General features: G+C 33.5%; 1 protein-coding gene across 1 annotated transcript; it reads right to left on the bottom strand.

The window, feature by feature from the left end:
- Window positions 1–32: 32 nt before the first annotated feature.
- Window positions 33–27778, bottom strand: LOC142972793 (lysosomal proton-coupled steroid conjugate and bile acid symporter SLC46A3-like). The gene is made up of 8 exons (XM_076114090.1): window positions 27707–27778; window positions 21114–22258; window positions 9838–9991; window positions 9048–9149; window positions 6648–6785; window positions 3577–3660; window positions 2949–3105; window positions 33–1742 (listed from the first exon to the last, which is right to left on the bottom strand). Exons 2-8 carry the CDS (start codon window positions 21918–21920, stop codon window positions 1571–1573), a joined length of 1614 nt encoding a protein of 537 aa, XP_075970205.1. The 5' UTR covers window positions 21921–22258; window positions 27707–27778; the 3' UTR covers window positions 33–1570.

The raw sequence follows: 27778 nt of genomic DNA, 5'->3' as shown, positions 1-27778 counted from the left end.
TAATTTTTCTAAATAAAAATCAAGAATTTTAACAACATTTCTTTATTTTCACATTCATACTATACATTTATCACAGTTAAAAATAAAAGGCCTGAGTTATAACGATGTTGAAAACACGTGTTCCATGATTCGTGACGTCACAAGATGCAATTCTAAATAACAGTTTTCGGCCATTTGAGATTTAAAATCTAAGTTTTACTAAACATTAAATACTAAATTACACTAGTGAAGTGGAATGATGGTTGTATTTTATACCATCTTTCTTGGTTTGAGCAAATAGATACATTTATATTAAAGGCGTTGAAACCATTGAAATATTTAATTATTTTATTTTAATGAAAAAATTATGTTACGTAAATATTGATTTACATAAGATTATTTTTATTTCTGGTCAATTATTGTGTGTGTACAATAAATCCGACGTAAATTTTGAAAGACCCATTTTGCTATTTCATAGTGAACAAAAGACATCGACATTTTTACTTAAAACCTATAAAATTAAGTTATGTATTCACAAAGATTCAAACAAACAATAAATTCTCACATTCGATTGAAAACAACATTTGCAGCGCGATTCTCTACGGTCCAGTCGAGTATCGAAAGTTTGACATTTAAAATGTACTGCCAAAATAGTTACTACGACGCCAGTCAGAGGCGCTGATCAGATTTTCGAACAAAATTTCTAGATGACAGGCCGGTTGTCGATACTCGATAATGGTAGAGAATTGAGCTTTTGAAATTCTGAAATAAATAATTCGAAAACTTACGGCGTAAGATTAATTTAGACAAAGTGATAGATGTTTAATTATAATATCATATTTTATATTATATTTTCGAGAACACGAATATAAAAACAAATTTTCATGCTATATCATTATATACATATACACACGTATTTTTTTACTAATTGTTATATTATGCTATTTATATTCGTACCTGTAACCGGTGGCAGATGATTTCTGTGATGAAAATTATGAGCGAAAAATAGTGCTTATAATATGAAATATATCGTTTACTTATTTACGCTTCATACTTTAACTTACTTTACTAAAATATCTCCTATTTTATAATGATATTAACAATATAGTAACTTCCTTAGTAATAAACGTCGTGTGAGCTCTGATTAGTTATTCAATGTTTTGTCTTTTTCACTCATATAAAGTTTCAAAACTGATTGAAAGAGACAAAACATTAAATAACTGTACAACGAATCAGCACGCATATTATGTATGACAACTAGTGTACGTCTGTTTGTTAGCCACTATGCAGTACATTGATGCTTTGAGATATTATCACTCACCATCATTTTAGAAAAAAGACCATTGTACAGAATAGTTGTTATCAAACGCTTTGTGACACAAAATGGCCGCTCAGAGCTTACATGACGTTCATTATAAGGACAATCCCTCTTATTCATAAACACACTATAAACCTATTTTAGTTAAAAAGCTACTATAATATGTTTTCTCTTTTTCATTTCGCTAAGGAGTGAAAGAAACAAATACTTTATAGGCCTTTAATAATTTATGAATAAGAGGGAATGTATCTAAAACAATTTAACTAATAAATGCTAACTCTTTTTCGCGATATCTGTTTTTTCCGTGTCGGTGATAGGAGCAGGAATAAATTCCAGAGGATTAGCCTTTTTTATTTGAGCATCATTGGCATCTTTCTTCTCCTGGTCTTCAAGGGCTTGCTTGCGAGAGTTCTTTAGTTCTGTCCTGTGTTGAGCGTAGAAGAATCTGTAAGGGCAAAATGAAGAAATGTAATACGACTCAAACTCGGACTTTGTTATATCAATAGATCAACAAATCAGAAACACATGATATGCAAATCATGTGTTTATAGAAAATTGGAAAAGAAAATTGAAAGCTATTGTTTTAAATAATTACAATATTCTTAAGAACTTTATCGTCGGAGTTTAATTTATTCTTTATATAAAATCTTAAAAAAATACAACAAATGGTTTGAAATTCAGTAACTTGTCCTTTCATCTACGGCTTACAAAAATGGGTTATGAGAGTATCCTTACTAGTATCAAAGAGCTAATATGGCTACTTTTATTCAGTTACTAAGTAACCTGTATAAAGGTCATCATACCCATAATTTAGGTGGAAACTTAAGTCCCCAAGGTGAACGACCTATGTCATTTCTAGAAGTATTTCACTCCATTTATCACCTTAGTGATTAATGGTATAAAATACGAGTACACTGGGTGTGGAGAGATTATCTCAACATTCAGGCCAACGTTTTTTGATTAGATTGCTTTCATATTACAATGTCAATTATCTTACGATCACAATTTAGAATAAAATTTGTAATATACAATTTGAGCCGTTACATAATATTGTGCAACAACTTTTGTAGGTTAAATTGATAACACGCTACTAAATATAGGCCGCGCAATAAATTCTACATCTTTCTTTCAATGAGGTGCAAGGACTTTAAAATCTGATAAAAGTTTTTTTAATTTTATCGTATGGTATACGCTTCGACAATTTGGCTTAATGACAGTATCGTTCATAGACAACAGTTGGAACCGACTTTTTACGTGCTCTCCAAAGCATGAAGACTAATCTGACTACGCAGTCATGAATCTATATTATAATATCGTGTATCGACTGGTGGTCGCAGTCAGGAGGACTATCTATACTAGTTGATTTTTTCTGCATAGATTAAGTTTGGTAGGTCGAAAATTATATTCACTGTAAGAACAAAGCATAATATGCTTTTCACAAACATACGGGCGAAGCTGCGAACACACAAAATCATTCTAGGCCTTGCTAAGTAGTAAGTTGATTCGATCATTGTCCTATCGTTCTCCTCTCGGTACGAGGAAACTGGCCTAAAGTCCATCAGCTTGGCCATTGGCCAAGGGCAGGCTTGTAGCTAAGTGTATCAGTAATATGAAGTTTATAGCCGTGGAGTTTCGTAAGTGAGGGACTTACACAAGTATAATCCCGGGTGGAATCGCGATGGCAGCGCTGACGAGGAACACAGCTCCGGGCAGCACGTGCAACGTCCTCATATACATCCAGGAATACAGTGGGTGGAACACCAGTGATGCCAGCGTCTCCGTCAGGGAGAATATCGAGTTAACTTTAGCTAGAAAATAGAACAAGATATAACATTATATTAGCATTATATTATTAACATTATATTAGTTAAATTAAATGCTTGCGCCTTTTTCTTAGGCATTTCTTTTGACTGTGCCATGATGCAGCGTTAAAGACCGCTTGATCGCCAAAATTGCGTTCGCTCTAGCTATGCATTGACAGTCCTTTTTATAATTTAGACAGGACTCTACGTTGAATTTTCTTTTAATACAAGGTCATTGGAAAAATGTATATTTGATCAAAAAAATGAAACGTTTTCTTTAATTGAGCTTAAACCTAACGTCACTACCGGGCTACTGACTCTGACAGAAAATCTTATAAGCACTGCCGAACTCAGGAATCGACCCCGAAGTTTACTGCTAGCGCATAAATAATAAAAAAATAATATCATATCATATAGGTACAGGTTTTATAAATTCTCACAATATACATAAGTACGTTTATAAAAAATCAATAGTACCTGTTTCTTGTTTTTCCACCAACTTCGATATGATAGATCGCAGCGAGGTGAAAGTCGTTGCATTCAGCAATTCAGCGACTGGCACTGCAATTATTAATGCAATCGAATTAATACCATTCAACCGTTTATTATTCAAATAGACATTATCATAATCAACTGGAATGTGATGGGGGCCTGTTTTGAATACGTGAACAGCTTATAGGCTTCAAATAGTTTTAGAGTTCAAACTATCCCTGTATATTGGTATTACAACCATACTAACTGTTGCGTTGGTATTGGTATGATAAGAGATGAAAAGTCGTTTTAGTCGTTTTTCTACGAACTACAAAAGGGTTTTTCCAGAATAAATTAAGTGAAAGTTTGTATTAACCTTTGTGCACTTGGTAGAGAAGAAGATGGTGTACTTTTTCAAGAACAACTTAAATAATTTTTATTATAATAATCAGTTATATAGTTACTTTATCATAGTACAGTCAGCTTCTTATATAAAGTGACAGATAACATATCCAGTTATAAAGGGACTCCTAAAGTGATCAATAATAATAATACAACCAAAGTCATCTAATTATGTAAGTCATTCATCTTGCACAATGATATCGGAACATGGACATCGTCAAATATATGAGTTCGTTCAAAGTGCCATAATCATAGTAACAAACACGGCGCCAATGGTTTCTAAGCATCCAAAGTATTCAAAAATATGGAACACTACATGAAAATGAACTCTATCGCTGAATATTTAAGGTACCTTTTTAAATTTAAAAACAAAATGAATGAGATAAAGCATTGGTTGTTCCTTTCATTATGAACGTGACGTCATTGGCATGTGTTTTGTTTATTCTATCCTCAATTTTATCATATTTTCATGATTTATAATTCGCGTTAGATATCAAAGAGTAATTAATACTAATTTGCATAAATACTCGAAAGATTTCATAGATAATGTACATCATTGTTTACATATCAATGTCATGTGTCATTCATATAAATGCAAATAAATTAATATAATAAAGTAATTATTACAATTTAATTGGAAAAACATGGCCTCATTTCGAATTAATGATGGAATGAAACACAAAATCATTCACTTGCAACAAGAAGGTGTTTCTGTAACAGACATTGCGAACGAACTTGGAATATCCGTAAGTTGACTTCTCTTTATATTGTATGTTATTTTATTTTTTTGTATTTTGTACTGCATAAATTCTTTCATGTTATAATAATTCAGTTTCTTTCTTACAGAGGAACACAGTTTATCGATGGACGGATAGATGGAATACAGAGGGTATTCTCCGTTACCATGTAACAACTGGTCGTCCACGCCGGACAAACACTGATCAAGATACGCGAATAGTGCAGAAAGCTCGAAGCGATCGTTTTTTAAACACGCGTAATTTGGCATTTGAGTTTCAAGTATCACAGACCACAATAAGGAGACGATTACACGAGAAAGGTTTACATAATAGAATACCCGCCAAGAAACCTGCACTTACGCCGAGGCACAAAGCACAAAGATTAGAGTTCGCCCGACGTTATTTAGATTTTAATTTTGAAAATGTCGTTTTTGTAGACGAAAAAGTATTTTGTTCTACTGCTCGTGGTCGTCTATCTTTATGGAGGTTAAACAACACCAGATACGAAGAAAGAAATGTGTTACCTGGTAACAGGAGTGGACGTATCACACTCGGATTCTGGGGTTGGATGTCCCAAAGCGGTCCGGGAGAATTAGTCGAGGTTGGCGGCAGACTTAATGGCCAAAGATATAAAGATATCCTTAATGATGTTTTGTTGCCCACGGCCCGAGTATTTTATCCAAACGAAAGAATCCGTTTCATACAGGACAACAGTTCTGTTCATAATTCCAGGGTAGTATCAAATTATTTAAATGAAACAAGAGATTTGGAACGAATAATTTTTCCTGCACGTAGTCCTGACTTAAACCCAATAGAAAACTTGTGGGGTAAAATGATTCAACTATGGGATAATACTACGATAAGAAGTACGGAAAACTTGAGGAGACACGTTGAAAATGTATGGGAGTCGTTAAGGGGAGACAGATTTTGTTTTAACGCAGTGCAATCCATGCGTCAGCGACTTAGCGATGTTATTATTGCTGAAGGTGGATATACACGTTTTTGATATTTTTTTGTTATATATTTTAAGATAATAAACAACCATTTCAATTGAAGTAAAACCTTGTTATTTTACGAGTTATTATTTTGACCTGGAATTATGTGATGATACGTAGAATGCAGGAAGAGTTTAAATCACATACATTTAGAAGAAGGCTGTTTAGGTCTCATCGAATCGAATTATGTGATTGATACGTAGAGTGCAGGAAGAGTTCAAATCACTTAGGTACATTTTTAGAAGGTTGTTTAGGTCTCATCTCTTATTTTAGGATCGTGGGTAATTGGCGAGCATAATTTAGCTTTTAAGTCAAATAGACATTAAAAGAAATACTTATTAAACAAGTAAGATTCCCGGGATACGACCCGGTGACCTTACGTACGGCGGACACTCTAATGCCCAGACACCAATCAGACATGCATAGTGACGTAGTTCATTTTCATGTACCTAATGTTTGTTCCATATTTTTGAATACTTTGGATGCTTAGAAACCATTGGCGCCGTGTTTGTTACTATGATTATGGCACTTTGAACGAACTCATATATTTGACGATGTCCATGTTCCGATATCATTGTGCAAGATGAATGACTTACATAATTAGATGACTTTGGTTGTATTATTATTATTGATCACTTTAGGAGTCCCTTTATAACTGGATATGTTATCTGTCACTTTATATAAGAAGCTGACTGTACAAGCTCAGTTTAGTTTGAAATAAAATAACCGTGTGCGAGTTGTTCAATGATACTAGTATTTATATAAGGAATGCTATGTTTCCTACGATACCTTTCTTCACCTATATAAATATAAGGTTGTATTTTCCATATTTCAAAAGTCGAAGGTTACGAACATTCCCGTGGGTGGCAAATACTTTTAACAATTCTATATTACAATTGTTATAACAAACGTAAAAAAATATTCATAAAATATTTTTTCTTACCTAAGTACATCTCAATGTCGGTCCTAACGAAGGCGGTCCAGATGGAACCGATGAACTTGCTGATGACAGAGATGAGACACAGCATGGAGTCGTCGATCTGCATCCGTCTGCTTAAGATCGTGATTGAGAACATTGCACCTGGAATGTAATATATAAAGATTATATAAACAAATATATATTATTACGCTTGTTATGCCTGAAGGTTTAGAGGTTTATAAGATACACCCGCGTGACATGTAAAGGGCCTATTGCTAATTCCAGGGCACGTTATCAAACTTCATTCTACTATTGAGAATAATCTAGTAAAGATTAGAAAAAAGACCAATAGCACGTTATCCAAAATGGGAATCGAACCCAGAATCTCATGACCAGCAGTCAGATACACTACCGACCACGCCATGGCGACACTTATTATAGATGATTTTAGTGACTTGAATTATGAATGAGACTGAATTTTCAACAAGATACAAGTGTGTGATAGATACATGAGTGTTTGAGCTTATTGTGAACAGATAAATGGTAGTGTTGTTTAATGTAGTGTTGACAGGTTCCATTTACAGTTCCATTAGTTAGAGTTGCCTAGTCTACATATTATCTTTTCAAAGTATTTATATGATGTTTATAGAAAATAACTTTATCACACCTACCACCTGTAGCGCGATTCTCTACAGTTAGTATTAACAATTATCGTTTAATTAATATTAAGAATGTACTCCAAAATTAGTTTCTACGGCGCCCTTTAGATACGCTGATAACATTTTCATAGGAAATTTTTCGATAGCTAACCGATTGTTTTACAAACCAACGAAAACAAAGTACAGAGCCGAAACAGTTATTTGTGGATCGCACAAATAATTGTCCTTTGTAGGAATCGAATCCACGATCTGACGCTATGGTAGCGGAGTGGCGACCTAAACCACTTTGCCAGGCCGCTGTCGGTAGAAGGCAGTTGGAAATCGCTCCTCTAATCATAATTAAAATAGCTTGTATACCTACGAGATATTTTTACTAGCATCTAGATAAAAAACACGCTTGTTACTTCCAAAAAAAGTCTGTCATTACCTCTTAATGTATAAAATTTGCGAGGTTCCTTTCAAATCGTTCGACGTTGCACGAACTTTATGAGATTAACGTTTTAGGTTCCTTTGAAAAATCAAGGCCGGCTGCCTCCTGGTCGCTCATTAAAGGCAGAGGCATAATATCATCACGCCTCAATCCCTTTTTATAGTAGATGTGTAAATTTACTATTACGTTGATTTTCGACTGACAGCAAAATTAAAATTGGAGGAAAAATTACTGGGATTTTCCTTCAAATTCGAATTATATTTATTTGCAGAAAATATGGCAGGAAATGTGGTTTACGAAATAAATTAGTTGGTATCACACATTTTGTCATAAACTGCCATGCAAATAAGGCACATATTTCTTGAACTAAAATAATATCTATTATTTTTAGATGATTATCACAAAAGATGTATAAAGTCCTAATAAAGTGATAAGTTCTAGTAAAAACATGCTTTTTTCGACTTTATGCTGAATCTTGGTTAAAAGCTCTTATTTTTATTGATATGTTGCAATTGATGCTCAATGCTGTCGATTGGAATTGAGGCTTTCATATTATCAGAGTACCTTGGAATATAGTAAGCTAAACGATCGACTGGTCTAGTAGATGCGATTACTGCGTTTGATTATATAAAAATTTAACATCTCAGTAGTAGAATGCATGTCGTTCCATATTAATAATGTTACTATGCACTATTTACATGGGACTAACATTATAAATGGCGAAGAGTGGATTTATGTAATACTATATCTCTTTATTCCCGTTGTGATATCATGTATTATATTTTGAAATACTATGTACTATATTTTGAAATTAACTAAATAAGGGTTTTGAAAATCATGACAAACATATTTGTTCAGATAAAAACTTTAATAATACAGTGTTTGACAAAGATGTCACTTTAATTATGTAATGATGATGACATGTGCAATTTTTTTGCTGTTTTTATAAACATTTGCCAGATGTCTTTGTGATGACTTTGACACAGGAAATGTGAAATTATTTTGTCTACTCATTTCAGGTGTTAGTGTTGAATTGTTATTAAAGTGTACGTAAATGGAATACCCATTAATTCGTTCTCACGATTTGACGTTATTTTTGCAAATTATTTATAATGCTGTGTTTTTCTATAACAGTTTTGAAACAACATGATAACGAAGATAATTCTAAACTATTTCTTTTATAATATTAAATGACTTTAAGTTGGTACATCCGTTTACAAACACTATTTCGTAGTATAAAATAAGTTTATAATCTAAGCAAAGATATTCGGTAGAAAGAAGAAATGAAAGGATAATAGGTATGGTAATTTAAAAGATATGGTCTCCGATACTTACCAAAGGAATGCAATACAATAGAGTAACTGATGAAGACACCAAACTTAACCATGTCCCAGTTCAGTCTGTTTCTCACGAATAAGTAGAATACTCCATGTTCAGCTGAAAAATAACATGATTTTTTAAATGTAATTTATATTTTTATTACACTAGTACAAATCAAACATCTTGAACTACCATTTCTGGGATTAAAGCGAATGCGCTGCCTTTCCTAACTTCTAGTACACTCTATTATAAGTTAGGAAAGGCAGCGCATTCACTTTATCATAAAATTATGCAGTACATACTGCAAAGTCAAAACTAAGATTTCCATGATTTATTTGCTGCAACCTGCGTGGTTGTTCATTTGTTTCGTATTGAATTTTAGTCTCATGATCTGCAGCACAATTCTCTACAATTGAAGCCATCGGGTATCAAGAGTTTGACATTTAAAATTTACTGCAAAAAATAGTTTCTACGACATCCGCTAGAGGCGTTGAACAGATTGTCGTACATTTTTCGATAGCTATCCGGGTTGTCGGTATTCGATAGTCATACAGAATCACGGTACAGTACCTCGATTCTCTACCACTATCGACTACCGACAACCGGCTAGCTATCGACATTTTGACATTTAGAATGTACTGCCAAAAAAGTTTCTACGACGCCCGTCAGAGGCGCTGATCAGATTTTTATACAAAATTTCTCGAAGACAGGTCGGTTGTCGGTAGTCGATAGTAATAGAAAATTGAGCTACAGGTCAATTACATAATGTTGTTTAAAGAGTACTTATGTGTGTTGAAATACTTACAAGAAGTAGGTCCAAAGAGTATGAAGACTATGAACAGGGTAAGCAGGACCTTCATGCGCCGTCCTCCAGACCTCTTGCGGAAAGCCACCTCGACAGTGTCCACTATGTGAGAGATGTTGAAGAACGACACGTGCGAGTGGTCTGGCCTTTCTATCTGTAGGTTAAAGGGGTATTTGGTTTATTAAAATATACTATGTTTAAAGGAAATCTTGTTCGATTCGGAAGGAGCGTATAGGGATCTCTATAACATTGACAAATATCATATACTAGCTGAACCGCGCAACTTCGCTTGGTCAAAATTTTCCCCGTTTTTGTAACATTTTTTATTGCTACGCTGCTCCTATTGGTTAGAGCGTGATGATATATAACCTATAACCTTCCTCGATAAGTGGGCTATCTAACATTGAAATAATTTTTCAAATCGGACCAGTAGCTCCTGAGATTAGCGCGTTCAAACAAACAAACAAACAAACAGTCAAACAAACTCTTCAGCTTTATAATATTAGTATAGATAGTATAGATTGTATGAAACCGTTCCTGAGTGAGTGACTGACTGAAAGTTGAAATATAATATCTAGTTTCCTTAGAAAGTGTAGAGAAACGCTAAGAGAGGATTTTAGGAAATTTCTCGGGGTGTAAAAAGGGGGAAAACCTTTATATGAAAAATAAAAAGTTACTTCCACTTATTAAACAAGAAATGAATTGTGTAGGTAAAAATTTATTTGAATTTGAAAAGATTGGACTTTACTATCGCTACCTAAGTATCAAGTAGAATATTCTTTTTGTGAAAACAATGCATCAGCGCTTCAAGCAAAGGTGGATTTTTGAATTAATTTGGTCAAGGAATTTAAAATGGCAAGAGCTTTATACGAAAATCACATTGCAGGGTAAAAACTTGGATAATTTGTGTTCTTAAATCCTGGAATAAACCTGCTTGCGTAAATTTGCAGATATATTCTGAACTAGAGCCGTAGAACCGGTTATAAAATAATACTAAAAAATCTATCCTCAAAACCACTATCTCGTCGGAGTTACATCCGCTATAATAGTTTGTAAATCTTGCAATTGATATTCGGTTTTTGAAGCTAAAAGCGTAAAAAATTAAAATTAGCCTCAAAGGCAATTTTACTTAATAACTTCAGATTATTGTGTCATCTAATATTTGCTCCAAAAGACAGTATTTTTTCAAAGAGGATCTTAAGTAATCGAGACATCGCAGTCTCGAGTACATCTTGAAGTCGTCGTGGTATCCGCGAGTCGACAGAGCCAATTGAAGTGGACTATTGTGGCTTATTGTGAAAAGATCAAAATTGCTTCTTCGTGTAATGTTCTGAGGGGTTTTTAATGGTTTGCCTGCAAGTGACGACTTTTAGAAGTACAAGTGCAGGATTTTTTATCTTATAAATACTACTGCAGCGCAATTTTTAACACTCGGTAGCAATATCAAGTAAAGAGTTTTTGAAAATTACTTCTTAATATATATACGGAATACCCTATGAGCGTTGATTTCTTTCACATACGAGAACATTTCCTGATCTCTCAATTGTCAATTGCCGATAGCACTGCTCGAAAGTAGACAGTAATTTTCTATGTAAATGATTAACTATTATTTTGCACTCCCTTTTTACATGAGAGACATCTGCCTAATCTCATGCTCCTTCATGGGTTAGCATAAAGGAGAACGAAGAAAATATCACGTGTGTGTTATGTCTGTATATGCATCAATGTGACAACTTCTAACCAAATAAGACAGAAGCTTAAGTAATAGGACTTTTTATTCCAATATTCGTACATAAATTCAGTCCAATATTCGTACATAATAAAATTCAGTTAAAAATGTCGTCTAAAGTCACTAGGACGTATATTGTGTGAGAATGTAATAATATTTCCCACAACGTTATGACACTTGTGTCTCGTCGTGTTTATGGAACAATGAGGCATATCCTGCTGTCATTGGACATCGTAATCTCGTGTCTCACAGGTATTTTGGGCCACTTGTTACGAGTGCTTTTGATGATTGAAGTTTAGGCATATATTAGCGACCGCGTATCTGACTGTCTACTACCATATTATCCGATAGCTGACCCGCGCAACTTCGCTTGCGTCACATAAGAAGAGAATGGGTCAAAATTATCCCCGTTTTTGTAACATTTTAACACTGGTACTCGGCTCCTATTGGTTATAGCGTGACAATATACAGCCTATAACCTTCCTCAATTAATAGGGCTATCTAACACTGAAATATTTTTTCAAATCGGCCCAGTAGTTCCTGAGATTAGCGCGTTCAAACAAACAAACAAACTTTTCAGCTTTATTATATAAGAAAAGATAATTGTGATGCAAATAATATGTTTATATTTTTGGAAATAAGTAGGTACTATTTTATTTATTTTACACTTCTTATACAAGGGTTTAAAAGGGCGGTGTTAATGCCAAATGCATTTCTATCAGTATCCAAGGTATACTGAGATGCAGAGATTCGAATTCTTTTTTATTTCGAGATTGTAGCTATTACTTATGTGTATAAATACTGTAATTTTTAATTTGCCTTTAACAAGTATGTAGCTGTTTAAGACAAATTACAAATTACTGTGTTAATAACTAGCCAAACGGTTGTTTAATTTAATGACTAGTAAAAGGCACGCGCTGCTGTGCGTGCGACTCCACGTGCTTACAAAGTAACGTGACTCCACAAAAGCGTGATTTATAAAATGCCCATGGTTCTTGTTTCTTAAAGTTAAGCAATTGAACAGGGTTTGATGAAATTTTGTCATGAATATAAAAACTAAGCAGCTGTAGCTCAATTCTCTTATACTATCGACTACCGACAACCGGCTAGATATCGAATTACTTAACGCAAAAATTTGTTTAGCGCCTCTACCGGGCTCCGTAAGAACTATTTTGGCAGTACATTTTAAGTGGGAAACTCTCGATACTCGACAGTACCAACTGTTAAGAATTGCGCTACTGAAATAGATGCTTAATAATATAATTTGAGATGTTAGATTTACAATCCGTGATTTTGATGATATATTTCTATAGGATTTCCATTTATTGTTATATTCTAACAATGCCTATTACTTCAACGGTACGTACGGTTCATAATAATAATTATGCAATAGACACAATAATCATACATTAGTATGCAAATAGAACTATCGCATGAACAACAATATCGTAAAATTATATGACAATATAATTAGACCTCGCAAATAGTGTATTGCAATTAGAGAAAATCCTTTGATAAACTATATTGTTATTAAATAAGTTAATTATTAACATAAATTATAATGATGCGTTCATTTACGTCATTTAAGTCCGTTGAGATCAAGATTTATACCTAATTGAACTTAAGACGTAGAAGCAATTGTAAGTAATATTAAAAGTAGGTAAAAAAGTGTTTATTTTATTTCGGGTTTTTTCTTTACGTAGGTATAATAAATAAAAGAGTTAAAAGGCTTTGCAGAATTTCCCAGAAAACCCAAAATTTTACTTAAATGGAGAATCAAAACCGACACCTCGGTTAGTATCACGATTGTCTACAGTCAGTACTATCGACTATCGAGAGTTTGACGTTTCAAATGTACTTCAAAATTAGAGCCAATGGTATCCACTAGAGGCGTTGATCTGGGGGCTACCACGTGTCTCAGTTGACAACTATTTGAAAACCACTATGCTGTACATTGTTTTGTCCCCTAGCGATTATCGCGTTTCGTCAAAGCAGCAATGTATTGCATAGTGGTCATACATTTGACGTTTACTAGTTGTCAACTGAAATACTGTCCAGATGTTTATACAAAATTTGTTATGGTAGCTAATTTGTTCTTTATCGATAGTAGAAGAAAATCGCTCCACCGCGGCACCGTTGGAATTACCGCTTCATGTTTATAGTGTTAAAATTTTACAATAACAACAGAGAATGTTACTCATAACCATATTTAGAATAACATTAATACCAGCTTAAATGCCAATAAAACATGCAAGATAAAGATATTTTATTGAAACGTAATTCGTAATCTATAGTAGCCGATCTTCACGGGTTTCTGATAGATTAATAAAGAACATTGTTACTGTTATCGGACTGCAAAGTTAATTGACCCTATATAGTCTATATACTATGGATATAAGTACTTAGGTGTAGACAACGGATCTTTAAATGCTATCGCAATTTATTTTGGTATCCAATGACGTCATTATATGTTTCTATGCAGTGTTAATTATTTATTGCAATCGTCAAATCGTCATGTATCAATTTAAATCGTGTGAATTCGTATGAAGCAATAAAAGTTTAGTTTAGTAGTTTTCTTTTATGTTATTTATACAGATATGACTTTCCACAGTCATATTCTTGAAGGGAAATCTCATAATCAAAACTTGTAAATATGTAAGTCTAAGAGTTCTCAACCCGGACAAATTGCGAAAATTTTTCGACATAAAATACTTCCCGACAGCAAGTTTGAACTCTAATTATTATAATATGACGTTAGTTCTTAACAACTGAACCGATTTTTATGAAAATTGTAAGTGTATGAGTGAGAATATATTATGTAATATACTTATAGTAGAGAGAGAGAGAGAGTACGATATTTATATCAAAACTTAACCACAGTCAAAAACTTAGGCACCTAAATTATTGAATCAAAATGAATGTATTACGTTTACAAACCCCAGTGACCTACAATATAAAGGGTCGGCAAGACATAAGTTTGACTCAAACTCTTGAAGTTTATCTGACGGAGCAGCAAATTGCTTGATAAATTGCCCACTATTGTGTACCGTGTATTCGTGTCACTGAACATTGCTTGAACGTGTTTTATCAGACTAGAACGTAATGCACTGAGAAGATTGTAATACCTAGTAGTACAGTGAAGGTATAGTAGAGTTCTTTCTAACTGTGCACTTACTGATGTCAATATATTAGGTCGGGGAAAAAGTCTTTTCACATTATAGTATGTATGAGCTTATAATAAAATCTCTTTGGCTTCAAGAATCACAAATGAGTACACGGTTCATTACGTTTCTTTCAGGGAGCTCGTGAGGTACCCAAATATCGAGTTTTTATGTGTAGAGAAAAGATTGTATTACAAGTTCATACATGCTATAATGCCAAAAGACTTTTTCCCCGACCTAATATCATCTCTGTATCACCTTATGGTAGACCGGCAATGCTTGCTTTGGGCATTACATGCCTGCCTCTATGTTTTTGCCGATAGTCGAAATATTTTCAGTCATTCCGTATATTAGCACAGATATATAGTTTACATACAAACATAAATTAGCAAGTATTGGCGTATGAGGCAAGGCAGAAGCCAAAGATTTAAAGTTCGAAATTGAATTTGACACAATATAGTTTTTTTATTTTATGACGTAAGCCGGGCTAGTTAGGTGCACCAATTATTTTTCATTTGTATTCGAATAAAAACGAGATTCAAAGTCAAATTACTCTTCATTTAATAGGCAAAAATAAATTATTTGCGTGGGAATAACTTTTTACAGTGCACTTTAATAACGAAAATATTTTCATTACATCATTCCACATTCGTCAAAATTTCACCTTCTGAAATTTTATCAAAACCAGTTTAGCAGTTTCAATTCAAAATTATTCCCTTATGTAAAAAGAAATGATTTTGATAACGTTTGCTGTCAAAACCCTATATTATCTATCCCTATCAAATAACAAATTCTTACTGTATTAGAAATTTTATACTATCAGCTCGTTTTATTCAAACAATTAGCCATTGTGTTCATCCTATTGTAATTACGACTCCAAAGATATTGGAATATTTATCTAAATAATTTCATGAACAAAGCCTATTGAATTATCTTATGCATAACATTGAATATTAAACAAAGAGAAGAAAAAATATCGATTCAGTCTGTCACCACGTGTCTGTTCAGATTAGATGACTATACCTTGGCTTATCTTGAGAAGATAACTTCTTCCTTAGCGTCATGGTGATTCACAAAAATCGCCAGGCAATGGATAGCAAACAATTTAGAGGTTGTTTTATTTTTAGTTTTCCATCGTACTGGCTAAGAGCCTCCAGGTATAATGAAAAAAGTGTATTCGACTAAAAAGGAAATTTTAGAAGTAAATAAATGAAATTACAAAAATAAAAAAAGGAGACACTCTATTGCATTTTCTATCGACGCTTTTAGTATACTATTTACCCCCGGTTTCTGAGCAAATTTAACGGTAGTTTATCTATTCAAATGCGTTTTTTTATATGAGTTTTGACACTATTGAATAGATAAACTACCGCTAAATGTACCTTAGAAACCGGGGGTAAATCGATCACGTAGTCGACTTAGAATATGATATAGTTATCTTACTCTGGTTTATCCAGTATCATCTAGCTGGTTCTAGCGTGCATGATAGTTTAATACGTAACCCAGGATACAATCTGTCCCCAACCGTCTCACTATAAAGATTTAAGTATTTTCGCAGAAAATGGACACTTTCAGTAATAAATATTTGTGTGCCTATTCGTTTAGAGAAATTTGTGAAAATCCTAATCACTTTTGCTTTGTTATTTACTGTAGTAATTTCTAAGTATATATTAATCTGTTTACCATCTATGTTGAATCATATTCTTAGCTTCTACGCTTTTTCTAAATTGAATAAACAACCTGATTCAGCAAGGTAAAGTATCTAATCTGTTATTCATTACCTGTAGACATTTTTTCAACGTGGATATGAAATAAGTATAGGCATACAAAAGTGTAATGAGATAACATTAATTTACCTAGTGCTGGTGGTGTAACATTAAAAATTTTATTTTAAGACGGGCCAGTATCAGGGAACATGTTGAAATTGATGCTACAAAGTAAGTTTTGAACCATAAAGGCATTTTTTTTTATTTCTAGCTTTATAAACAAGTCATGATAAACAAGTTAGGTATAAAAAATTAGTTTTAATGTCAATTTTAGATACATATATTTTAATATAAATTAATTCATGTCCATGATAATTTTTACCATTTTGACCTATTATTGTAATCATATTATATTATTTTTCAAAAAATAGTTGTGTTCAGGTGTTTTACCCATGGAATAGAAATTAAATTATCTGTGCATTAATACGTGAAAAAATGTCGCTTTATTAGATCTTTTATTATTATTATTTCTTACAATCACGTACTTACAAAGACTTTGTATTTATTATCTACCGTCTAAGGTCTTTATCATAATATATTATTATAGTGATTATTTAAACAAATAGTATTATTTTATTTATCTATATCTGCTTTGTCTGTTTAGATTTGAGCTAATGAATTGATGATGTTATCGTTTTTACTATAAATTGTATATAATTATATATTTAATATATTATTACTATCAAACCAGGTGCGTTGGACTTGTATGAATGTGGATTATGTAAAAGAAGTTTGTAGAAATTTCGAGATTATAGGTATTGGTGTTGTTGTAAAACAATATTATTTTGTTTGTTTAAAAAACTGTTTGTTTTGATTTAACAATGTTTTCAGTTACTATTAGTCAAGGGTAATAGATCCTCCTTCGATGACTCTATCATTGCTGTTTATATTATTATACAGAAATGCCTTCTATTTAAAATCCTGGCTTTTTTATATACAAACAATACGATTTCATTATTTAATTTATTTCAAACAAACATTGGTTGATTCATTAAACAGGCAATGCTTTATGTTTTTTTTTAAAGATCGGATATTTTCTTTAATTATCTTGATACTGCGTTACCTAACTTTGACTTTATGTGTGATATCATACTAGGTAAATTTTTCAATTCTATTTATTATTCTATCAACGATTGGTATCATTTCAATAAATAAACGAAAAAATCAATAAATATAATTAATTTCATAAACTAAGTCACCACTTTTTGTAACAAACTGAAAACATACTGAACGATATTGTTGATTGCTGATTTTTCATTTATGCAAAGGAGAGTAATTTCTGAGTACTATTTAAATGTATTAGTTTGAATTTACATGTATTTAGGTTTTGTGTGTATTAGCTGAAAAGTGCTTATGTTGACTGTCACTGTAATAAAATTGATATTCAGATTGTATTGTTTTCAGCAAAAACATATCTATTACGAGTTTTATACTAAACTAGCGGACCCGACAGATGTTGTCCTGTCTACACGTCTTTAATTTGTAAAAAATAATTTAAAAAACATTGCGGACAAAATTGTGAATCTAAACCATTCTCAGATCCCCTTGGATCCCCCCAGTGGTGTATCATGATCGGTCCAGTCGTTTAAGAGAAGTTCAGTGACACACTTACAGAAGAATTATATATAAAAATATTAAAGGAACGGCTTTCTACTATCGATAGTCGACAACCGACTGGCTATCGAAAAGGTTTACATGAAAACCTGACCAGGGCTCTTAGCGATTGCCGTGGGAACTAATTGATCAGTACATTTAGAATTTTCTATAATAATTGTTACTACCGACTGTGGAGAATCGCTTTCAATTTTTTATTAATTTTATGGCTGATGTTATCGATTTTCATTAGTTCTACTTGTAATTCATGACATTGCAAACCAAAACGTAATTATCACGAAAATGCAATGTCATCAAAACTTATATTATTACAATATGAAAGATTAAAATTGGTGAATTATCATACCTATATTACACATGAATGTTTGCTGGTTTTTGCACGGTTTTGAATGTCCTTTTATATATTTCTTATGATTTATGTTTGATACACCTGAAGGCGTTTGTAGGAGTTAATGAAACATATTCATTTACAATTCCAAACAGACTAAAAAAACTCTTTTCTTTGAGGTCTTAAGTAAATTGCTCATAGAGGATAAAAAGATTTCCTACGTAAAAAAAATATTTGAGATTTTCATCCATTTTCATTTATTCGTTTTTCAATAACAGTCCAACTTTTACATATTATTATGTTACTATTAGTAAGCCTAGCAGTAGTATATAGATTTCAGTCATTAAACCAGGTAATAATTAATAATCAAGGTTAGTAAAGGATTGGTCAACAATTGGTTCATTTACCCCATTCCTCATTATCTTCACCTAATTTATTCAAAGATACCGTATGACCGTACCTTTATCTACAAAAACAGTGTTATCACAGATTAAAGAAAAAACATATTGTCCAAGTTAAGCCCTAATAAGTACATTGGTAATAATTTGAATTAATTATCTTGAACAATTGTTATATTATTATGTATTATTATGTAGAAATACCTACTTGTATTCATGTTTGGTTGCTAATTGGTAGGATTACCTTATTTCGAAGTAATGATCTGTCACCCTATTAGCTAATTAGGTGGTCGTGATGATATCTGTTTTTCAAGCAATCATTAAGCAGAATAAATTGTATGCCTTTGCCAGAAAGTTTTTTTTTGTGAACTGACACAATATACTAATACTATTAGTGTTTTGTTTTTAGTATCTTATCACCAGGCATAATGAATCGCCTGTCTCTGCTTATTGCTTTTTTATGAGCTTTAAGTATTTGTTATCAGAGTGAAGGTTGTTTATTCTTTTTGTTCAATATTATAATAAAGTGCAGTATGTAGCTCAATTCTCTATTACTATCGACTACCGACAACCGACTTGTCATCGTTAAATTTTGTATGAAAATCTGATCAACGCTTCTGACGGGCGTCATAGAAACATTTTTGGCAGTACGTACATTCTACATGTCAAAATGTCGATAGCTAGTCGGTTGTCGGTAGTCGATAGTGGCGGAGAATCGAGGTACTGTAGACAGACAATATTCCTCAGGACTTTTTAACCCATTACTGTCCCTCTGCTTTGCAAGGGTTTCTCACGGAATGAGGGAGTGTTCAGGTTTTGAGTTTATCGCGCTGGTCAAGTGCGAGATGGGGACTTTGTATTCCTTCGATCATTGTTTTAAAGAACTCTCAGGTATGCACGGTTGCATCACATTTCTAGGAGTGCTATTAAGAATTTCCTTGCCGAATAAGTATTTTGCAAGTTTGGCAATATTTGTTTCTACCGTTTATGACGCTATACGCGTATTTACTCCGGATGACCTAATACCGTAGGATTATCATAATATCCGTTTAATAGCTTTTATCTACTACTTTAATTTCGGCCTATAATCTTTCGTAGTGCTATGTAATGCTTAGTAAATATTATTTTTTTAATACCTCATGGCAGTGTTTTATTTCAACACTGGACGTGAATAAGATTACATTAAACCCAGCCACGAGTAGCGTGATCATCTACAGTCGACTATCGAAAGATTGACATTTGACTACAAAAATATTTTCATACAAATTTTGCTCGATAGCTAGCCGGTTGTCGATAGTCCATAGTGGTAGAGAATCGCGTTACGGGAGAAGATAAATGGTATACTTTTCATTAGTTATTTAAAGAAGAAATTTTAAATACGTGACCCGAGAATTTGGTATGAATTGTGTAGTTAAACATTTGAAAGTAGGTTTGTAGGATATTTTTGATGTTAAACTTTCTAATATTTGAATAACGTTTCTAATAAGTAATGAATCATCGTGACAATTTGAGTCGTTTTTAAGTAGGTAGCGTGTGTGTTTCGAAAGATATTGAGAAGTATTTATAACGTGAATTGGTGTTTTTACCTCATGTTTATATACCATGAAGGTCTTCAACCGAAATCATAAAAGGGTTGTCATTATTATTAAATTATTCTTCAGGTCTTTGCAGCTAACTTTGTTCCAGTCGTTCTGATAGATTGATTGTTGTGTAAAAAACTTAAAAGGCGATTCTGGCGAAATATAAAATATATGAAACTGAGAGGTTTTCATATCGTATTTGTAATTTTTATGTCGTTTTTAGCATTTCTCACATTGTAAAGGTTTTTTACCGTGGGAAATACTTATAACTAAATAATAAACAGATACACAAAAAACTGACGTACGTATAAACGAAGAAGTGGTCTTTTTTCTATTTTTGGTTCGTTAATTAGTAAGTTACTTCAAAAAGTAGACCGTAGACGTCGACGAAATATTTTGGGGTATTTCCGATAAAGATACCTACAATCAATATTTATGAAAGTAATTTACTACCTGATAATATCAATATAAAAGTCAGCTGGTTATAAATTAACATTATTCAGAGTCACCTTAAACATCTGCTTAGTATATTTCTATTTCTGTAGAACGTTAATAGCCTAATATTGGAACGAGGCTTTTTATCATTCCAACACATCACTAAATATGGGTATTAAAGATGTTGAACTAAATAGACCACCGAATATAACTATAACGAACAAATATTGTTACTAAAGTAAAAATAGTATGAGAGTTCACTTACCTGTGGCAAGCCTTTGTCCCGCAGCCACTGGTCAGGCTCCTTCAGGCAGAAGGTACCATACATCAGCACCAAGATGAACATTCCAGTTGTCATAGAAAATACTCCATAGTACCCCATCCTCTGCAGTAAGAAACCGCTCAAGCCAATCCCAATAGGCAGTCCAGCAGTCATACAGAAGTTCACCAAGCCCACTCTAAATGTCCTGGACTCCTCCGAAGTAATGTCACTTATGTAACTGAACACACCTAAGAACATTGTCACCCAACCACCCGTGATCGCAGGGAATAACGTCTCTAAAAACACTGTAACTTGCACAGGAATCTCGTAGAAGAAGTACACATTAACCAAATTGTTCAGCGACGTCAGGACTTCTCCGTAAATTGGCAGCATTATACATATCTTCCTCTTCCCCGTTCTGTCACTCCAAGCTCCAAGGAACATTATAATAATACAGGGCAATGCTGTTTGAATAAAACTCTTCCAAATATCGATTGAAGATATCAGTTTCTGCACTTCTTTTTCATATTCTGAGAAATTGTTGCTCGTCTTCTTTACTAGTGCATCGCAGATCTCGTCTCCAAATCCTAAATTGACTCTACAGGCTTTATCCAGATTAAGATTGCCCATAGCAAACCTCGATATCACACTGGGTATAATCAGACCTGCGAGCAAAGGTTCAACAGTAATATTTTCTTTGATGTAGTTGAGCTTCTCCGAAAACGTCTTTTCCTTATGGAGCGTCTGGATGACATCTTTGTTTAAAGGCTTCTCCTCCACTTCCACAGGTTTAGTTTTCTCTTCAGCCATTGTAGCTGTTTTCACTTCACTATTGGATTATTTCAAACTAGGTCCATTGTTTATAAACAGCACTTGAACACGACTGATTGTCACTGTTGCAATGTTTGATTTCATATTATGTCTGATATGTTGAAAGACACAGTTTCCATTATTATTTGTCTTGTCGATATTGTTTGGTATCAATTACGCGCCGATAAGGATAATGTTAAATTCCAATTAGATAAAGTGCTTTGTTTTCTGATGATTGGACACGTTTGTGTTATCGTATTGTGTTAGGTACAAGCATTTTATTGTTCGCGTTTTTTTACTGAGTGCGTTCAGGTAGGATGCTTGCCGGCGACTGGCATCTGTGAGAAAGAACAGTGTTAATATAAAGCGGTTGGTGGTAGTTAAAGAGGCCTGGTACAGTCAGTGTGTTTGTTGTTTGTTTGGATCCGGGTGACTAAAGCACGCGCGTGTTTCTAGTAATATGCCATAACAATGTTTGTGATCTTTATTGATGAGTTAGCCAATTATGTAATGTTTTGAATTACTTAATACAAGATATAGAAGGAAAATGTATTTATAACTTCGAATGAATTAAATTATTCAATAACTAATTTACTTGATTTTTCTAGAAAAAATAGAGTTGTGTTGTATCGTGCCTTTGACATTCACCCTTTAAAGCTTCGATAAAAAGCAGTCGAAACAACCATTGACAAATCAGTTAGTTACCTACATATGTAGGTATATAGGTTTGTCTCTTTCTCCTAGGCTAAATTTTTTTTTATAATTTAACTTGTTTTATACAACAACGCTTACGCTAATTGCTAGTTAGTCTCATGTTATAATAGGCGAGCATTTAGCCTCATACCCAACTCAGGCGCATTATCAAACTGGGCTGCTATTGAGAACATACCAAGAGAATGGGAAAATCCCAATCAATTGTGCCCGACCCGGAATCGAACCAAAACCCCCCTGACAACAGCAGCACTTGATACTAAATCTCTTCAATATAATCGATTACATCTTTATAAAAGCATATTATGCAATACATGCCTAAAGTGCATCCTGCTTCATTGATGTTTATCAATAAAATACATTGTCGCTAACAATCACGCAGTGCGTATGCGTTTGAACGTGATTATTTACGACTTTTTATTTGTATAACATAGTACTGCGCGCATCAGTATTGACATACTTGATCCATACTAATATTATAAATGCGAAAGTAACTCTGTCTGTCTGTGTGCTACTCAATCACGCCTAAACTACTTAACCAATTTGCATGAAATTTGGTATTGAGATTTTTTGATACCCGAGAAAGGACATAGGCTATATATCATCACGCTATGACCAAAAGGAGCAGAGTACCAGTAATTAATGTTACAAAAACGGGGAAAAATTTCACCCATTCTCTCTTATTGGACGCAAGCGAAGTTGCGCGGGTCAGCTAGTACTAAATAATACTACTAACGATACAATCAGTCTGTGTATTGTAATCACAATAGCGGCCGATATTTTTGTAGTTAGTAACATCGGTAGCTGCGTGGGAGTTGGTTGAATTAGGTAATTGTGGACTCAATACACAGGTGCTCTATTTTTCCATGTCTAAACTCCCGTGGGATGGTAAGCAATCGGTGGGAAGATACGAAGTCCTAGTTTTGTAAACTGTCTTATTTTGGGTCATTACTTAGAGTTTTCTAAGCAGGATAAAATTGGAGATGATTATTTCGTACGCCGATGTCACGCCGCTGACATAATATGTATGTCGACCACCTGACTTTGGCGTATTTATTTTCCTTCATATTTAGGCTGTCTACAAGTAACCGACATAATTATGTTTAAAAAAGAAAATGCCGTTGATTTCAATTCGCCGAAATGGTACGGCGGGTTGGCGACTTAGTTATGTAGACTGCTTTTGAGCTCTAAAGGTAGCATTCGGTTCCTAGCGACCGCGACGCGCGACCGCGACCCGCGACCGCGACCGGGTCGCGCGACCCACTCTGCTCTCTAGCCGCGCCCACCGGTCGCGCGTCGCGGTCGCTAGATTTGTTTAGTACTCCATATAAATCCATACTAAGCAGTGGGTCGCGCGACCCGGTCGCGGTCGCAGGTCGCGGTCGCGCGTCGCGGTCGCTAAGAACCGAATGTTACCTTTACACACAAACAGCAAGTTTTCAATAAATAAATATAATTGGACAACTCACACACGGTCATTTGATTCCAAACTAAGCAGAGCTTGTACTATGGTAACCAAATAACTGATAAACAAACTTATATATTTCTAAAGACATACTTATATAGATACATTAACAACAATGGCAGAAGTAATTGCAGCCGTTGGCTTAGAACGACACTTACAGTTGTCTTAAACCAGTAGTATATATTGAAGAGGACTCAAACCTTCCATGCTATCTTTCAATATCGTATCCGTAAGTTAAGTATACCACTTGACTTGCCGGATACGATTCATATTATATAAATCTTTGCCTTAAATACTTATATAATGTGAAGATGGCCTTTAAAAATATAATTGTACGCAGAAAAAAGTTTAAATCATCCTTGATCAATGTTTACACTTTTTGTCAATATTTTTACCCTTTACACAGCAGCGCGGTTCTTTAAACGCTGTCTAGTCACAATTTTCCTACATTTTTTAATATAGAGTCGCAAGGTTTGACGTGCAGAATACAGTATAAGATCTATTTTTTACACAAACTGCTTATGGAATTTTTTTTACACAAAATATGAATATTTCCAGCTGAATAAAAAATGCTCTACCAACACGCTAGTATTTAGGTTTTCGGACGTTAGTTGGTGTTCTACCACCAATATAGTAATCAATCACCCACTTGATAAATATTCCTATTTGTTCCTATGATTCTATCGTATCTGTGAGCAAATTATCGGCATAAATAATTTCACCTGCAACACGAGAGAATCCATTAGAGAAAGCTACATGAATTAATAGCATGTGCGTATTTACTTAGACTTATAATATTTGTACTAATGTCTGAAGCCTTGTAACTATTAATGGAAACTAGAAACAGGTACAGATTAATTTATACATTTCATGTTAGTTCTCGGAAAAACAGAATGTGAACCGTATTTAGGGCTTCTTGTTAAGTGTTGCTGAGATCTTAATTCTAACACCTTCCTTCCATATGAAGTAAATATAGCGTTGAATATAAAATTTAATATATTTTGTAGAGCAAAGAAAAAAGTAAAGCAGTTCTCCACTGCAGTTCCAAGTTCCATTAACAAAAGGGATAATTTAAAGGAAATGTTGTATTGTCGTTACGATATATCAGAACGTGAACACCCGTTTGGTGATGTAGCAGGGATCTGTTGAAAATAGCGACTGTTGAGCGGTATTCTTTGTCCGACTATGGGAAAGTGGATGAAAACGAAGACTAGTATTTAGACCATTTTTGGTCATAGGTATAAGTCATAGCGGGTTCTCGCGACTTCGTCCACGTGTACTTTAGTTTTCCCCATTTTCACAAACTTTAGGGTAGAATTTCTAAAAATTCTGTGTTAGCTCCCTACCCTCTACATTAGTTTTTGAATATTTGGCACCCCCTTTAAAATTCTTTAACATAGTAACGTATCAAATACTAGTAGTAGGTAATATGTTTCTCCTAAGCTTTTCCTTATTAGTTAAGAACCATTGTCTATCTGATAGCAGTGGCGTTACTTGTGGAAGTGATAAGCAATCACGAGATAGACTCCATCTTTGATTTGAAGATTAATTGGGATTTTCACAGTAAAAATTAGTCATGTAATTCATTATATTTGGTGATAACATTGGGAAATATACGAATCTATCTTTGCTTAAAGATCTATTAGCATTTTCGCAATAAATGTTAGTAATATGACAATTATGTCAGTCATGAAGTGATGTTCAAGAATGGCAAGAAAAATACTATGATTGTTATGTTATTTCTATCCCCCAGTTTCATTACTTTTGAATTTTTATAATAAATTTCTGTCTGTCAGTTCCTTTTTCATGGATAAGCCGATTTAATTGAAATTTCATAGTGCATTTCCTCATATGTAAAGAAACAAGAAGAAAAAAGCAAAGAACAAATTACTTAAGGCTACATTTTTATCAGTAAATCTAGGCGAGTAAAGCCCCGGGCAAAAAGTAGTCTATACTTACTAATATTACAAAGCTGAAGAGTTTGTTTGTTTGTTTGAACGCGCTAATCTCAGGAACTACTGGTGCAAATTGAGGAAGGTTATAGGCACGCTACGACCAATAGGAGCAGAGTACCAGTGAAAAATGTTACAAAAACAAAAACGGGGAAAATTAACTTATTATCTTTTATGTGACGCAAGCAAAGTTGCGCGGATTAGCTAGTGAGTAATAAAATATGATGCATTTTAAAATTTCTGCATATGAAATTACAGAAATGAGGCGAATACTTTCAAAGGAACGATCTCAGAATTAGAAAAGTTAATACTGCTAATGCTTAGGAGTTTTGCTGCAGAAATATTCAGAGAAATATGGACATACTACTTTAACTTTAGTCTGCAATCGTTGTATATTTATACTTATAAAAATATATAAGGTAACGACGTGTATATGATTTGCTCTGTTCTCAGAAAACATTCGGACGATTTGGAAAAGTTTTTAGTATTAAGACTCTACATTAACCCTGAATACAGGATTTGTTCATTTATACTTTTACGTGGGTGAGTCGAAGGATCAATCTGTAATATGGTAGCCGACTACAAAAACAGCTACTGTTCATGTTGGAAACACATTCGAGTAAAGAAATACGACAAAGAGACGTCACTGTTTCGAATATTTGTCGGGATCAAATGTATGTACAATATTTCAATATAAGTATTTCTTTCTAGTTATCTACCAAAATAAAGTTTCTCCTAAAAACGCTCATAAGGTCATATTCTCAGCCAAACAAACCAGTAGTATTACAAAAACAATTTATTTATGTAGCGTTTTTGTTCGTCGCTTGCAACATTTATCTAGAGTTAATGCAACCAATGACTGCGCAACCATTCAACAAAGAACTGACGTTAATGTCTCAATCAAGTGAAAAAAAAAACATTTACAAAATTATCAACTTTTTACACAGTCATTTGAAAAAGCAACGTTCATCTCTAATAGTTATAAAGTGTACAATTTATTTCTAAACGTGTCGTTTTGTTGTTTTCCAGTTCATAGGTCTGTGACCATTGCGTGTTCTTAATCGTGGGGTAATAGCACTAACAGCGTATCGCGAATGTCTGGCCACGTGAAACAGGTGGCCACTTTGACGTGTGCATTTGCGAAAATAAAAAAAAGTTTATGAAAAACAAACTAGTTATTCCCAATTTAAAATTTGACAGCTTCCGCGTTGAATGTGGACAAATAAAAAGTTGCGACCTTTTTTTTGTTGGCAGTGTCATCATTGTTATTTAGCTATCATAACCTCATTATCTCATTCGCATCGCAACATTTTTGTAAAAATATGTGTAATATTATTTAGTACGCAAATGACAATAACAGACATATTTTTTTCTATTTTCCGATACTGATATAAATTATATGGTTAAAAGAAACGTTTATTTTTGTTATGAAAAAATATCAACGGATCTTCAATAGTTAACTTTTTTATGCTTCCTATACATTTTTTTTACTTAATTACCTACTTTTTTGAAGTCATTTGCTTGTATTAAATATAAATAATAATTACAAAATTTTATGATGCATTGTTCAGCTTTGTCGGCGCTTTTTCAAAGTACACTTCCCTAGGATTCACGAATAACCATCTAACAAAAATAACCATAATGCTATCACTACTTACTTAAAACCAAAAACAACAAACACAACACAATTCACCTTCAACATTGAGCAAGTACTAAGTCTTATAAGCAAG

This window comes from Anticarsia gemmatalis, chromosome 5, assembly GCF_050436995.1.
Source record: "Anticarsia gemmatalis isolate Benzon Research Colony breed Stoneville strain chromosome 5, ilAntGemm2 primary, whole genome shotgun sequence".
Taxonomy (NCBI): domain Eukaryota; kingdom Metazoa; phylum Arthropoda; class Insecta; order Lepidoptera; family Erebidae; genus Anticarsia; species Anticarsia gemmatalis.
This window is presented reverse-complemented; position numbering and strand designations above follow the sequence as displayed.